Below are 15,250 nucleotides of genomic sequence, written 5' to 3' on the forward strand. Positions count from 1 at the left end.
GGCCCCACGCCGGGTGTCTCTGGAAAACAATAATTTAGGTATCCTTTGGAGCCTTATTGTAGCAAATATTCCTACTCTAAATTTGCTGCCGAGGCTTTCGCTTTGGAGTTGTCGGTAACTTAGAAATCTACCGCAGTCGAAACGTTGAACTCTCTATTTCATGCTTGGTAAATGAATTTGTTGTAAGGAGAAGCACTCGACATTAACAGTCAATGACGGCCGAGTAAATTATGTGACACCTCGTCAGCTCCGGGGTCTTTATCATGCACGTTTTCTACATGGCTGGCGCCCTTTTGCTACTTAGGCCGTGGAACTTGAAGTATACTTTGTGTATTTCGATAGGATATAGAAGACGCCCCTACAAAATCCATTTCTCTAGGCTGAAAATGTCCCCACTAGTCTCGTCTTTTGGTCCATTGATCAAATTGTCAAGCAAAAGCTACAAAAGGTCAAAATTAGCCGGCAGATCCTTGGTATCCCAGAGTGGTGAAAACAAGGGACAACTTACAGCAGCATGGTATTTGACGTGAAAATCGCCGTCGCGGAACTTTTTGTGTGCGTCTTCGGCCGCCTGATCACCTTCCAATAGAAATTCGGCCACTTCTTGTTTCCAACTCTTCAAAAGCTCTTCCTGCCTCTCAGCCGAGCACTCATTTAGATATGATTTCGCGGCGGCCCTCAAGCCAACGCAGCCCGACACAAAGTCCGCCTTGGACCAAGGAGACATCACGTTGTGGCCAAGGCTTGCCGGCTTCAACAACCCCGAAAAATGCATGGGCAAATGGGCCTTTTCGCCAGTGCCTGCCTTTGTGACCCCGAGCGCGTGTGCACGCCCCTCGACTGTCCACGCGACGATGGTCTTCATGCGCTGCTCATGCAGATTGAGAATTTTCTGGAGCACTTTTCCAAGGTTGCCCGTGACCTCGTCGCGCGTGAAGGTTGCGTTGGCATATTCAGCGCCCTCATACTCCCAATCGCGCTCCACCACCTCCTCTCCAACGTCGCCAGGATTCACATACGGATTTAAAGGGCGTACTTGCTGTTCGAAAAACATGGCCAAACCCCGGCGAGCTGCGTCCTCGCCAAAGCCGTAGTCATTTTTGACTTCAACCGGCAGGATACTGGACATGTGGTGATATACTCGCAATGCATAGTCGATAGACTGTGGATTCTTGTAGCTGAAGTCTAAAAGGTTCCATTGGGTATTTGAGAGGGCATCTTGTTGATTTGCAGCCGTGGTGATGTGTTCGGAAAGGGCCTTCGCGGCAGTTTCGATGGCTGTGGAGCCTTGTTTGTGGAACTGATTGAATATCGAGAGAGCCATGTTAACAGCGATAATGTGTGCGAATTGCGCTCAAGAGTTGTTGACTCATCTACAAATATACACTTTATAGCATTCCACAGATGCGTATGGTCGATGCGAAAGGCTGGGTGAAAACAAGGACAGCACAGTAGATGCGAAATCACGTGTCATAATGATATCATGCTGGATGAAGCTGAGCTGCAAGGTCTTGTTTGCAAAGGATCTCGTTGGTGGGGCTGAGGCTCAGCCCGACGATCACTAATGTCCTCGGCCCAGGCCCTGAGGAGAGCCACGAATCGCAGCATGCAAATCACATTAATGGACGCAATCGAAAAGGCTTTCGGAGCAATCAATGCTAGCTGCTCTGACACCCGGTGAACCACCAATGCAGCATTTCAGTGGTGGTCACTATCAATGCGTTGGACTCCCCAGCGTGCTGCACAGTGGTAATGGCTCGTGGCATGTGCTGTGCCGTTTGATTGCAGCATCGAAGGATTTTGCGCCAAGTAAATCCTTTCACGTCATATGCTTAATATAGTCGTGTCACTTCAACTATAAAGACTTCCATTTTTATTTACCCCTGACTAAACCCCTGCGCTCCACCACCCTATGCGATATTGCATTGCCTGGCTTAGTTGCTTGAGAGTAGATCGGTGGCTGTATGTGAGGCTGTAAGATAAATCATTACCTTTTTCTTTCATCGTAAGGATCGTTGATACCAGATCCTTTGCAGATCAATACAGAATGCCTCACGAATTGACTTATTGCCGTTGCTCACGATGATCGGTGAAAGTGTAGTGTCATCTTGTGCGCTATACTCTAGACATTGACAGCAAAGCATTGACGAGTAGTATAAAGGTTGGCCGCCTCTCATGACATGACGACCATCTCTATCATCATCAACAGCAAAGACTCACTTTCCATATAGCCCTATACTTTCCAACAGCTTTCCTGTCCCAGCCCAGTGCCATTTCATATTTCATATTTCAACGTTCACAAACATGAAGCTCAGCACCGTAAGCGCACTTGCCCTTGCCATCACACCTGCGCTGTCCGCAGCCATTGGCGATGTCACCCCACGAGCTACACTTTCCACACGGCTTTTTGGAGACGCCCACGACTTTCCAGACAAGGTCAAGTGCCCCGAGACAGACGCTGGTGATGACAAAGAGTTCGAGAAGGACCAAATGGAGAAGACTGCCAAAGAATGGAAGGACAAACTCAACAATAAGAAGAAGATCACGACTGGCGACCAAAAGCAAGGGTATCCTGCTAGGTATGCCATTGGCAGCGAAAATGGCAACGATGACGCAAAGAAGTTCTGGGAAAATACGAAGAACATGAAGTTTTCGGATGAGTGCATGAAGGGTTACATCTGGGAGGTTCCCCTGCTGAAGAATGGCAAGGAGTGGAGTACCGACGGCAACAATGGAGACGCTGGTCCATATCGACTTTACTTCCTCGCCAAGGATGGCGAGGTCAAGTTTTGCGGCTCTGCGATCCATGTCAGCAACGACCGAGCCAGGGGAAGCGAGTTCAAGCGCTGCGAGCCTGATGACTAAACCATCCAGCTTGCTAGTCCACATTGTTTTGATCATTTTCGACACAGAGAAAGATACTTGCGAATGAGCTGTTTTCATAATCCAGAGTTCCTCTCCTGTGTTCCTCTGGGGGTTTCATACATAATCGAACGTGTTTTAAAACAGCCTTGATCCCATTACTAGACCGATTTCTTCGTATGAAACTTGTAGGGACTGCAAATACCGAGTCACTAGCATAGATTAAATGACTAAGCCGCCGCCGCTTAGCTTTTGTTCGGCAATTTGAACCCGCCAGGGACGCCTCTGCTGAATACATCCTCCGGGTCATACTTTCTTCTGGTTTCCCTGAGTCTTGTGACGCTCTTCTCTCCATAGCCAGCAATAATATCATCCTTCTGGTATCCATAGTTGGTGAAAATGTATCGGTGCAGCAGACCCTTCTCCCTTGCTAGACGCCTGAGCTCGTCAACGAGGCCGCCAACAGCCGCAAATATACGACCATCATCCCGTGGCTGGGTTCATATTGTGTTGATCAAAATCACAAACAGTGGTCCATCTGATGGGGGTATGGCTATTGCATTACCTCCGGCCTTCTCGGAGTTCTCAAGAAGTGCCTTTGTCAAAGGGTGAAATCCAAAGGAGAAAATGAAGCCTTCGGCATCCTGGATTGTAGCGAGAGTCTCCTGCCATTTATCATGAAACGTTTCCATCAGAGAAATATCTGGTTTGATGGTAATTGTCGCCCAATATTGCCTTGAAAAGTTAGTGGTTTTATGCAAGGAGAAAGCTCCGGTGAAGAGAACCAACCTTTGCCCATCGTTAGAAAACCGGGACAGCTCCTCGGTGAACTCCAAATGCTTCGATGTTCTCATAGTGCACATCTGCTCTATTTGCGGCTCTATGGACGTGAACCGCCGGAGCGCAGGTGGGTTCTCCTTGCCTTCCGTATGGTACATGACACACGAAACAGCCTGGTGGCCAAAGACGTAACCAGCGCTGCACATGATGTGAGCATCCTCATCTGTCTCGTTGTTGGTAAAGTCACATGCGTGCTTGAGGAGTTCTGAGAATGTGCCGGGCATGTAATACGTCACTCCACCCCAGATGTTCCTAGAGGGAATGGTCTTCATCTTGATGCAGGTGACAACGCCAAAGTTGTTCAAACCGCCCTTGAGGGCGATCCAGAGGTCGGCTCGCTCATCTGCGTTCGCTCGAACGATTTCTCCGGATGGGAGTACAACTTCAAACTCAACTACCGAATCGCACGCAAAGCCGTAGCGCGCCGAGAACATTGATAGTCCACCTCGGAGTCCAGTCAGCATTTAAGCTTCAGCGTTATAATATTGGCGACTGCTCACCGCCAAGAATGAATCCAGAGACACCAAGTCGAGCTACACGGCCGCCGGGGGTCGTCAGGTGCTGCTGTTCCAGCTCAGCGTACACATTCGCCCAGGTTTCACCAACACCGATTGCCACTGTGGATTTGTCCTCGCTCAGTGTGATGCCCTTGAGACCTCTCAGATCGATGGTAACGCCATTATCAATGTTGGCGCTCCCTGCAAAGGGAGTCTGGCCGGAGCCTCGAATGGCGATCTGAACACTTCCGGCGATAATGTGAGGGCGAAGGGCCTTGATCAAGTCCTGCACCTGCTTTGCGCTATTTGGTTTTGCTATAACAGACGGGTCCAACTCGTTCTCAAAAGCACTAAAGTATGAGTGGTTGTCCTGCTCATACTCTGCGCTGTCCGGCTGCAAGATGGCGGAGGCCTCAAGTACACCTGCTATGGCGCCTAGCACCGTATCTGGAAGGCGCGACATTCTGATCGATATTCAGGTCTGAACAAAACTTAGGTCGATATTCATCACACAGTACGCGATCGAATCTACGACTCTGGCATAAACAAAAGTAACTGTCGGGTCTGGGCTGCGGATAGAGCGGGGAAGTGCTGACATCTTGGATAGTCTCATCCCTTACTTACTAGGGTCTATCTATGCAGTTGGTGCACACCTCAGCTATGAGTGCAATCCATGTTGGCATACTGACGAATGACTGCCCGAAGACAACGGCTTGTATTTGCCTGCGAGCAATCGTGTGCTCTCTGAGCTCAAGATACATCTGGCTGTACGAGTACTGACAATCGGGCGTTGCTATCACGGCCCACAGATCGAATCCTACAATCGAAAAAAAGTAAAATGCTCTACTTCGATGAACCTTGAATATCGGAAACCCCGTCGTGGACAGGTTGATAATGTCGAGCACAGTTCGTTGTCGTCTGGAGGTGCTGCATAAGGATCGTTCTCAGGCAACAGCCCCCTGCCTGTTAGCAGGCATGGATCTCTGGCGCAGAATACCACGTAAGCCAGCCAACCAGAATATTCAATTTGTCACTTCTACGGCTTATGGTTCCCACCAAGACAATAAGACCACCTTTTTTGTCAGATACAAGCGCGATTTGATCCCAGCTTAGTTTCTGCAACGCACGAGACTATAACCATCGACACTTATACAGTGAGGCTGATCGGCTAAGATGGCGCCGCCTACTAGCATGAGTCTTCTTGTATACCTGCGATTAAAGATCTTGGTGACCTGTTTACGCCTTCTCATAAAGGTGCCGATCTATGTGAGGCTTCGTCGGGATAGGCTCCTGACGCAAAGCTTGGGCGTTCACACTCAACACTTGCGCATTCCTTCGCGCGATTCGGGCCGCTTTATTGACGCGCACCTATACTATCCCGACTCGACGACCTCGCCCAAACCTGTCCTCGTCAACTGGCACGGAAGCGGCTTTGTTATACCTCTGCACGGCAGTAACAACGTTTTCTGCGCACAGATCGCGAAAGAGACAGGCATCTTCGTCCTGGATGTTGACTATCGCAAATCGCCCGAAACACCGTTTCCGGGGCCATTGGAAGACGCCGAGGACGTGCTACGCTGGACATCCACGCAGACAGACCGGTTTGACAGCTCCCGTGTTGCCGTGTCTGGCTTCAGTGCCGGCGCCACAGTCTGTCTGGCAGCAGCAATAGCCTCCAGAAGTCTTCTCTCCATCTCCGCGGCAGTGCTGATCTATCCATTTGTCGACATGTCAGTGGCACCCGAGGCAAAGATGGTTGCAAAACCCATCAAGCCGCCGCCACCGTACATTGCTCACATCTTCAACGACTCATACGTCTTTGACAATGCAAAGCGTACCGACCCCCGTGTGTCGCCGGCTCTGGCTGAACCGGAGCACTTCCCACCAACGGTAGCTATCGCCACCTGCGACGGCGACATATTGCAAGATGCCGGGAAGAAAGTCCCTTTAAAAATGCTCAAGGGATTGCCCCATAGCTTCGACACTGGGGCAGAGAAGGGAACGCTGGAATGGAAGAAACGTGAAGAATTGTACATCTGGGCAGTGCAAGTGTTGAAGGGTGCTTTGAAGCCGTGATTTCGTCGTAAACCCCTTCCAAAACTGTGCCAGCATTGTTGGCCAATACTACTAAATGGACCTGAGCTCTTACTCTTATACGTAAATGACCTTTGCTCAAACAATGCCAAGGCACTGATCGTGTGAAAGTAGACCATCGCATATTGCAAAATAAGTGAGGAAGTGATTCGATGTCACTTGTGTTTCTGAGTTGCTGTAGGTTGGTGAGACTGCATCCACGAAGGTATCATGATGATCCCAAAAGGTATTTCCCATACTGGTTCTGATGGTCTATGCCAACCCAATCTTGCAGGTATTGCGGAATCAAATGCAAACTGAGCAAGCGGCACGCCTGTCCACACAGAACAGCTGGGCCAGTGTCGGTGCCAAGATTTTGACGGTGCTGCTGGGCTGGAACCCCCACGGCTTACCACGTGGGATTATATGCAGTACCCCGTCACGTGAATTCGTGTTCTTCTCGCTTCTTTCTGGCTCTTTACAGGCTAAATATAGTATCTCCCAGAACGCGTCTGGGACGCGTTTTCTGAGAGAAACTTAAATTGGCGGGGGTCTTTCGTACAGTTCCGCATCTTGTCCAATTTCTCTTCCAAAATATATTCTCGTTCGGTCGACCCATTCTGACTCCTTCTGGTTCAATATGACCCCACCGAATAACATTTTTTATCCCAACATGTGTGGCCACCTTGGTATCGACCAAAGTCATGGGTTGGACTCCGATGGCGATACTCCAATGTTGGAAGCTTGCACTGCGGAGACGATTGATATGAATGCCGACATCGATATGTACGATGTCGACGACATACCTTCCGACCGAGGAGGGAACCTGGCAATCGAGGATATACTACGTGGGAAGTCTGGTAAGTCTCGTTCCCCCTCACGTATATCCCATCGTCACTAGGCTCTAGCCAGCGATATATTACAACGACACCTACGAGCCGCACTTCGGCCATCATCGAAACGAAGGACACTGGGCCCCTTCCCGAGCGAACGGAAGGAAAGAACATGCACGAGGTCTACAGCTGCTGGGCAGCTTTACCCTGACATGGGTTGCAAGATTGGAGCATAGAGCCAGGTGACACCCCGAGTCAGCACCTGATATAGGACCACAATAGAGCAAATCAAATAAAGACGTCGTCTTTACGACAGATCTTCTCTCTGCTATGCACTGCGGCTTTGGCCCGCTAGCCCCAAACGGTGTCCCGATGAGATGGGTGTCGTCTGCGAGTCGCGCCCTACGATATAGGAGGTGGAGCTAATGATCATGAAGAAGATACGAATTCCAAAGACAAACCAACGAAAACTATATTGCAGATTGAATTTCTTTCGGGAAAGGCTCCTGAGCACTGTCGGTAAGACATATGCTAGCTGCATAGTTCACGCCCTTCATCACTAATGGATGGCGTACAGACGCATAACTCTCACGTGTCGTACCGAAGAAGCAGAAGAATGTCAACAGTGTCTGCAGGACTAGGGAGCATAGTAGCACGAGATCAGGGCATGGCAATGAAGATGGTGACGGCGCGTGGAACGAAGGGTACAGGAGGTCTGGGAACATTACTACTAGGGAGTCAGGTTGCTGGAACACCAAAAAGCACCTAAAGAAATGGCACTAAATTGCTTCTTCCCAAACAATTGCGTTTCATGATATATGTACGAAGAAAAAGCATACTATTATCACATACGACCATACCCTCCAGGGAACTCGGCATCCCGTCCGCTCTGCCCTAGATAAACTGGAGAGGGCTGGATTAGTAGTTGGGTGGGTGACCACCAGCGAATACCCGGTGTTGTATGTTTTTGCCAATTTGCTTTCTTTTTCCTATTCCCTCCAACTAAGTAGCTTTTCTATCTGCACACCGACCAAATCAATAGCGCTGGGATTTCTGACGGTAGCATACTGGTTCGGCTAGACCTTGACAACGCGCATCTGGATGTGGGGTGAAATCAAGCGCACCGCCACTCAACCTAGCGTTTAGGGACTCCAACATGCGACCGTTTCGCCCGTATCGACAAATGGCAATTGGACACTGAATCATAATCTGTCGAAATGTAATACGGTTTCTATGTCAAAAGGGTCATTTTTACTATTCCCAAACGTAGGTAAACTGTAGGAGTACTTCAGATTATCTCTTTGGAAGTACAGCTGTCTCGTCTGTCTCTTGAGGTGTTTGCTTCGCACTTCGGTATGGGACATAGCCAAGCCATTGCACATTCACCTTCGCAGCGAGACGGCTTCGGCGGCCTAACGAGACAGAGCGCACGGTATTATTCCAAGTTTAGAATTGCAAGATCTTTCTTTAGAGGGATGTACGTGTCAAAACACTGCTGATTAGTGGTGTGTTGTTCTTAATCACGCTCATGCAAGACTAGACTAACGTGCCGCCGACACAAGCACCAGCCGGTACTTGGCCAAAGCTAGCAATACTCTGCGTGGTTCCCTTGCCGTGAGCCCAAAGATTCCAAGCACATTGCCATTGCATATTGACAGAAACGTAAGCGTGCCATGAACCCCACAGTCCAAATTATTTCTTCAGAGACTTGAGCAGCGGTGCAATCCTGGACCTTTTGCTGAGGCCAACTCGGTATACTGACTTTCCCGCCTGCGATGGCGTGTATTTCGACAATGAAGTGGTTGCAGTTGACTTGTCGGAATCTGAGAGAGTTGACTGTGACCTCAACATGCTATTTCGATCGGTCTCCTTGAGGGGCAATGCGCATTCCTTCGGGTTGGGTGGTTGTTTGGGTTTCGATTGATGGTCGGTGGGTTTCGTGGCTGCATTTGCTTCTACTTCCTTCCCACTATCTTCGATTGCCGTACTCTCGTCTTCCAAATGCCTGCCAGGGGGAACTCCTAACTTCGTCTCATTCGTCCCTGACTGCTCCTCAAAGGTTGGAATCTGATCTCCAACATCGTCATTTATCGGTATTTCGGACTTGCGCGGCCGACCTCTTTTCTTTTTCGGTTTTGCTACTGGCTCCGACTCTGGGCCTGGGTTCGGTACTGGTGCTGTTGGAGGGAGTGCATCACTGTGGTTGGCCGTTGGGTCCTCCATGGGCGGCACCTCTTCCGTGACAGGCTGTTTCTTCGGCCGTCCTCGCTTCTTCGGCTGAGAGGCTTCCTTTGACGGGACTGAAGATTTCGGAGTGGTGGCTGGTCGTTTCGTCTTTGCTTTCTTTCGCGACTCGGTAGACTCGCCATATTCGGGGTCCAGGTCACTGGTCGGTTCCTCAAACAATTCATCATCAATGGGTTCTGCATGCGCAAACCCATCCTCATGGTCATCCTCGCGCGCTTCCTGCTGTTCTAGTTCCCATGGTGGTCTAGGACCAGACGATGCATAGCGACTTGGCGTCGAGTATGCAATGGTCGTGGCACAGCTGGACTTTTGATTTGAGTGATGCTGTGCTCCCGAGTCCGGTATTGCTTCGCTCGCGCGTTCATCCGAGATCTGCACCCTTCGGTATTTCTGCTTCTGGCTGGTAGACAAGTTGCTCTGCGCAACATAGAAGGTCCCAGCTTCCTGAACGGCTGAATCTGCCGCAGCCGTTGCAGACACCTTCCTCCTCTTCGATACGTCATGCTCTGAAGATGTGTCAATCAAATCAACCACCTCCAGTTCTCCTCGAATAGGGGCTTCTGGTGCCGTTGTCGGGTCCCCTCTCCTCCGCTTGCCACTGATCCTAGATAGCCTTGCTTTCGTGTTTTTGCTGCCTGGCGCAGCAAGCTCGTCACCGCTGTCGGGAAATTCCCACTCGTCATTTGGAGCACTCTTCCTTGGTGTCGTGAACTCGGTAGCATCGCTCATCTGAGCCAGTTGACTTCTTCGGGGCGGTTTCTTGCTCAAAAGAACTGGGCTGGTCAAGTCCGTGGCGCTGCTCGCATTTGTGCTGCTCCTCTTGCCCTTTGCCTTGCCTTTACCGGGCGAAGAGATATCTCCACTGCTCGCGCTTGCTCTCTGGCTCAGACGCACAATGCTCTCAATGAGATGGGATTGCTGCAGCGCATTGCCCTGCTGCTCCTCGTAGACATTGGCAAAGAAGGACGGGTTTGTCGAGCCCGACCTCTCGTTCAGCGTCAACAGCGACGACTCCCTCACGATGGGACTGGCCGGCCGGTGGTGAGGGCTCAGCGGCTCAATGTCGAGGCGCGGATCTCCCGCCGCCGAAATAGCACCCGCGACGGATTTGACAGGACTGAGCTCGTCATCGTCCTCATCATCGGAGTCCGCAATCACCCTTCGCGGAGCCATCGTTGATTATGCTTGGCTGCTGACGGCGGTATGTTGGGTACTTTTTGTATGGATTAAGTGGATTCAGGTACAGGGCGCGTTTGGTTGGACGCGCTTGGATATTGGGTGCAGGTAGGTAGCGCGACCGCGCGTGGGGTAGTCAAGTACCGTGAGATCAGCGTCGTATGCATGCACGGCCCGTGAGACCAGACGCCATGTAAGCTGCCGTATGTACTTCGCCCCGAACACCCAATGGTGGTCTAGTTGTTGATAGATTCAGTCTGGCATGATCATGGGCAACCTCGCTCCTTGACTAATGACTGTCTTTCTGGTGCTGCCTCTTGAATCTTGTGTAAGCTCTCAGCTCGGGGGTGTTCAAAATGTGTCCACTGTACAAAAGCGCCGCCTTCCGACATTTCAAATTCTGGAACCCCACATACAAGGCTTGCGACTGATCGCGCTGAGTGACTCTCTATACGAACACATCCCTGAAATCCAATCCTTTGGCGGTTGACAGCCCAGAGGGTCCTGAGTTGTTCCGCCCACCTAGCAAGCGAGGTCAATAATGCCTAGAAAGCCGCTTGCGCCGCACGAACGAAAGCGCCGGCACCACGGGCGGTCCCGGCTAGGGTAGGCCGCCCCCAAAAACGACTCGAGTGTCCAAGACTGACATAAATGAGCACAGTTGTAAGACTTGCAAAGCCCGCCACGTCAAGTGCGATCAAACTCGGCCAGTGTGGTACGTAGCTTGATCCGTTTGGGAGTTGCGCGTTGCCAGCAGACCTCAAACTCGGCATCTGGCCGCATCCCTAGTTGCGGCAAACTGCCCTAGAAGGAACCGCGGGGAGACTAACCACTTATCGAGACTAACGGTTCTTAGTTCACGATGCTTAATACGCGGCCGAGAGTGTATATTCGAGAGCAAAGTGGCGTCCAATGAAGACGATGACTGGTCGATAACAACTCATGAAGTTCGGGAGAATCCAAGTCTTTCCGACATGTTGCCAAAGCATTCTTTCTTTGGCCACCCTATCCAACTCCTAGACGGGTCCCGGGAGTTGGCTGATTTCAGTAAGCTTTGAGGGCAACGTTTTGAAGTCAGCCCCAAGTCGACGGAAACTGACGTCTCGCAGTGACTCGGTATTCGAGCTGGCGAGGGGGTTCCTGCGTGTAAGCCAGACTTCTTCTGCGTATCTAGTAGCCTGACGTGCTGATTTCGATACCCTACAGTCTCCAGCGCGCCCTGTTGGATCCCGCATGTTTGCATGCAGCTATGCTGGTTGCAAGTGTATCTTACGCCGTACAGAACCCCGCCAAGAAATCCATCCAACAAGCCATAATCCACCACAAAATCGAGGCTGTGCGTCACGTCAATAGCCGACTACAACACATCCAGAATGGTGTTGACGATGGCGTAATCGCGTGCGTGAGCAGTCTGGCAATAGTCGAGGTAAGGATTCTCGCGAACACTCTCTGAACAGGCTCTAAACGGACACAGTGTGCACTTGGGTCGACGGATGACACAAAGACTCATCTTGTTGGCCTCAATCGAATTACTAGAGTGAGACACCCCCGGCCGACGAGACCAAAGTGTCCTCTGCTGCAAAGCATGGTGGTTTCCATGTGAGTCTTAACGACCGGCTGCTTGGCGAATCTATCCTCAAACAGGTCCCCTAACTCTTTGCAATTATAGGGTAGCGTGGTGTCTTGGTGAAGGGCAGGCCCAGGTACTGGCTCAAGAATGCAGCGACGACACAGACAGGGGGCCATCCATCAATGACTCGTTCGAGCGGCTGATGCTCGCAAACCGCGCCAGTGTGTTCAACCCCAGGAGAAGTCTGTCGGGCACCTGGATTGCCTACACCGGCTTCATGTGGTCCTACATGTATTTCTTCCTGATACTACAGAACGAAGACTTGGACATCTTCCTCCTCAGTTTCCATTTGGAAGACCTGCTGGAAGCTGTTACCGTTTCGGAGCAAGCGGCGCTGGACGGGACGTACCCCGTGGCGGCTTGGATGTGGGCCCCTGTGTTCGGGCTCTGCGTCCTCGAGAACGTAAAGGCCCGCACGGCGCTAGAACGTCAACAACTAGGATATTGGCAAGAATCATTCCTGTCCAAGATTCGTCGGGTCAGTCGACACGTAAAGATAGAGAACTGGGAGGACGCGAAAGACGTCCTTTTCAACTGGACATCTGGGGAGCCGTTCGATGGCGAGGACCAACTCAAATGCTTATGGGAGAGGGCCGTGGTCGGGGAGAGTCCAGCTACCTCGATACAACGACCACCTGCATTGGGGACACTTTCGGTGTTTTATCCTACGACCAAGCTGGCCGACGATGAACCCGTACCTTTGGTCACTACTATCATGCGATCAACGCCTGCCGCAGCGGCGTATGCAAGAGTGCCATTTTAATCAAATCGCTTCCAGACACATACACTATATTGAATTCCGTGGTGCATTTTAGACGCCGGCTTGACGGGAATCAGCTTCATTATTGGCGCGCGCACACAAAGTTGCTGGTGATTAGAGTAGTATGTACAAGAAGTCAAAGCAGCCATCTCCTCCCCCCTATCCACTCCCCCAACTCAGCTTCCCCTCACGGAGGCGTACTTGACGGCGGAACCGAACTGGTGCTAGTCGTGGTCGGGGGCGACGACGGCGCGCAGTTGATGATGACGCGTGTTGTCGCCGACGCCTCCGTGACCGTCACGGTCGGGTAGACGGTTCTCGTACGGTGAATGGCGCCTGGGTCCGAAATCGTCGGCGCGGGCGTCGTGGTGGGAGAGCTCGTCTGCCGCGGTTGGATCTCAGCCTGCGTCCCGCGACCGGTGCAGACGACGGAGCTGACGACTGTCACGGTGGACGGCCACGCCGTGCGCGTCCTCGCTACGGTCACGGTGTCGTAGACCGTCGGGCTGCACTCGTACGTGACGGCCACCGTCGAGCCGGTGGCGTTGAATCTCACTACTGTATACGCAGTCCGGGTAAGGTGCACGGTGTTGGTGGTGAGCGTGCCCAGGGGAGTCAGGGATGTGGCCGGGGAGCTTGGAGTTGGACTCTCCTGTCGCGGGAGGATAGGAGTGGATACCGTCTCGCTTGGAAGAGCCGGTTGTTCGGTCTTCGCAACTGGCAGCCCGCCGCCGGGGAACCCGGCGCAGGTGATTCTCGACGTGGCCGTGATAGTCGTTGCGTAGGAAGTTTGCGTAACGGAGACGGTCGTTGATGCGTCCGTCGTGTACAAGTACGCGATGGTCGCCACGCACTGGTACCTCGAGAACGTCTGTGCCCCTGACTGAGTCTGCGTCTCAACTATGTACGCGGTCCGGGTCCGGGCGGGGCGGGCTGGAGCCGTGACCGTGGCCGTTACTGTGGCAGTCACATTATCTTGTCGCGGCAAGAGCCGGGATGTCGACACGTCCACAACGGGAGAGGTAGGCGACGAAGTTGGGGTTGCTGTGGTGGGAGGCGGCGCCGGCCGAGCGAAGACAGAGGTGGTACAGTTCAGATACGTCGGAACAGTCGTCCTAGCCGTGTAGACAGACCTGGTAAGCGTCCTATTGACGACCACGTCCGGAGGAGCGGCAGGTGTGACGGTCACCGTCAACGTGGTGGTCGCCTCCTGCGAGAGGGCGCCGGGGAAGGCATGGAATGCCACCGCCAAGGCAAATAAAGCTTTACAGATTCCCATTATTCCTCTTTTGCCTCCAGAGAAACAAGCGTGGTTGAGTCGCCAGTCTGAAATGCAACAGCCTTCCACCCGGGGCTTATATGCCAATCCATCGAGTTGCATTCACTTGGCTGCTCTGAACAACACTCGAACACTCGGATACCACGTAGTCGAACCGACTGGGCCTGCACCGAAGTTAATCTAGACATAATTCCGGCAGTTGCAGAGAATTAGATCATGTTTGTGCTCCATGGTTGAGAAACACAAGTCCAAACGCGCTGCCGACAATACCAATGCCCAGCGTCATAGTGGGACAGGTCAAAGTGCCGGCGGGACACAAGAAGTGTTAAGATCCCAGAGCGGGTGCTTCAGCCGAGTGGATGAATGAGCAAAGACTGAGTCTCAATACGATGGTTAGACAGGATATGCTCGAGCCTCGGCGGGGACATCATTTTTCCCAGATTGTGAGGGGCCGGCGCATATAGTGAGTAGTCCCTCGCGGCTATTTGCCAAGGCAAGGCGCGAGCCGCGAAGACTTGGGATTGGATGAACCTCGACGCTAATTGTCCCTTCTAGAAGAGTGGCTGTTCAATATTACTTCCATTTTCGGTATTAAACATTCAGTATGAGGGGGTTGACGAGCATCACCTTCTATGACCAGTGGATCGTGTGAAATGCTGCAAGAGATTTTAAGTCGGTTGCAAGGAGGACGTCGCGAGGGACTGCCCAATCGACGTGGCTTTCTCTGGATTCTGGATTGGTTGGGAGTCCAGTCTATTAGTTGTCTGCTACCCTAGGTGCTGGGCACCTACCAGTCACGAAACATTTCAGAGCCTGCCTGGGCCCATTGTACAACGCTGCCATCCAAGCGTTGAAGCCAGTGCCCCTCTCCTGCCTCGTGCGAGTGTTTCTAGTGATCACTTCTGCAAGTTCAACTGGACAGTTTGAGTAGCCATTGGCTGGTGAATAAAATGAAAATAACAAGAGGCCACCTCTTGGCTCTATTACCCTAAGAACGCCGGCCAATGCGAATGCGATGATGGTATCTCTATGCCGTTTACTCTCATACAAATC

The 15,250-nt window shown here is 51.8% G+C and overlaps 8 protein-coding genes across 8 annotated transcripts; 4 read left to right on the forward strand and 4 right to left on the reverse strand.

Moving 5' to 3' along the window:
• Window positions 1–358: 358 nt before the first annotated feature.
• On the reverse strand, window positions 359–1,324 carry JN550_005949 (uncharacterized protein; the record flags this gene model as incomplete). Its single annotated transcript, XM_049317632.1, has 2 exons — window positions 359–439; window positions 509–1,324. The coding sequence occupies 2 exons, from the start codon at window positions 1,322–1,324 to the stop codon at window positions 359–361; spliced, it is 897 nt and encodes a 298-aa protein (XP_049172192.1).
• A 980-nt stretch (window positions 1,325–2,304) lies between these two features.
• On the forward strand, window positions 2,305–2,865 carry JN550_005950 (uncharacterized protein; the record flags this gene model as incomplete). Its single annotated transcript, XM_049317634.1, has 1 exon — window positions 2,305–2,865. The coding sequence occupies one exon, from the start codon at window positions 2,305–2,307 to the stop codon at window positions 2,863–2,865; it is 561 nt and encodes a 186-aa protein (XP_049172193.1).
• A 242-nt stretch (window positions 2,866–3,107) lies between these two features.
• JN550_005951 (uncharacterized protein) lies at window positions 3,108–4,662 on the reverse strand (the record flags this gene model as incomplete). The annotated part of the gene is made up of 4 exons (XM_049317635.1): window positions 3,108–3,292; window positions 3,428–3,597; window positions 3,652–4,147; window positions 4,203–4,662. The coding sequence occupies 4 exons, from the start codon at window positions 4,660–4,662 to the stop codon at window positions 3,108–3,110; spliced, it is 1,311 nt and encodes a 436-aa protein (XP_049172194.1).
• Window positions 4,663–5,372: 710 nt separating this feature from the next.
• On the forward strand, window positions 5,373–6,275 carry JN550_005952 (uncharacterized protein; the record flags this gene model as incomplete). Its single annotated transcript, XM_049317636.1, has 1 exon — window positions 5,373–6,275. One exon carries the CDS (start codon window positions 5,373–5,375, stop codon window positions 6,273–6,275), a length of 903 nt encoding a protein of 300 aa, XP_049172195.1.
• Window positions 6,276–6,945: 670 nt separating this feature from the next.
• On the forward strand, window positions 6,946–7,316 carry JN550_005953 (uncharacterized protein; the record flags this gene model as incomplete). Its single annotated transcript, XM_049317637.1, has 2 exons — window positions 6,946–7,132; window positions 7,174–7,316. 2 exons carry the CDS (start codon window positions 6,946–6,948, stop codon window positions 7,314–7,316), a joined length of 330 nt encoding a protein of 109 aa, XP_049172196.1.
• Window positions 7,317–8,797: 1,481 nt separating this feature from the next.
• JN550_005954 (uncharacterized protein) lies at window positions 8,798–10,525 on the reverse strand (the record flags this gene model as incomplete). The annotated part of the gene is made up of 1 exon (XM_049317638.1): window positions 8,798–10,525. One exon carries the CDS (start codon window positions 10,523–10,525, stop codon window positions 8,798–8,800), a length of 1,728 nt encoding a protein of 575 aa, XP_049172197.1.
• Window positions 10,526–11,502: 977 nt separating this feature from the next.
• On the forward strand, window positions 11,503–12,921 carry JN550_005955 (uncharacterized protein; the record flags this gene model as incomplete). Its single annotated transcript, XM_049317639.1, has 5 exons — window positions 11,503–11,575; window positions 11,638–11,674; window positions 11,735–11,954; window positions 12,003–12,127; window positions 12,198–12,921. 5 exons carry the CDS (start codon window positions 11,503–11,505, stop codon window positions 12,919–12,921), a joined length of 1,179 nt encoding a protein of 392 aa, XP_049172198.1.
• A 184-nt stretch (window positions 12,922–13,105) lies between these two features.
• JN550_005956 (uncharacterized protein) lies at window positions 13,106–14,197 on the reverse strand (the record flags this gene model as incomplete). The annotated part of the gene is made up of 1 exon (XM_049317640.1): window positions 13,106–14,197. The coding sequence occupies one exon, from the start codon at window positions 14,195–14,197 to the stop codon at window positions 13,106–13,108; it is 1,092 nt and encodes a 363-aa protein (XP_049172199.1).
• Window positions 14,198–15,250: the final 1,053 nt, after the last annotated feature.

Source organism: Neoarthrinium moseri, assembly GCF_022829205.1.
Source record: "Neoarthrinium moseri strain CBS 164.80 chromosome Unknown scaffold19_Wmoseri_CBS_16480, whole genome shotgun sequence".
Taxonomy (NCBI): Eukaryota; Fungi; Ascomycota; class Sordariomycetes; order Amphisphaeriales; family Apiosporaceae; genus Neoarthrinium; species Neoarthrinium moseri.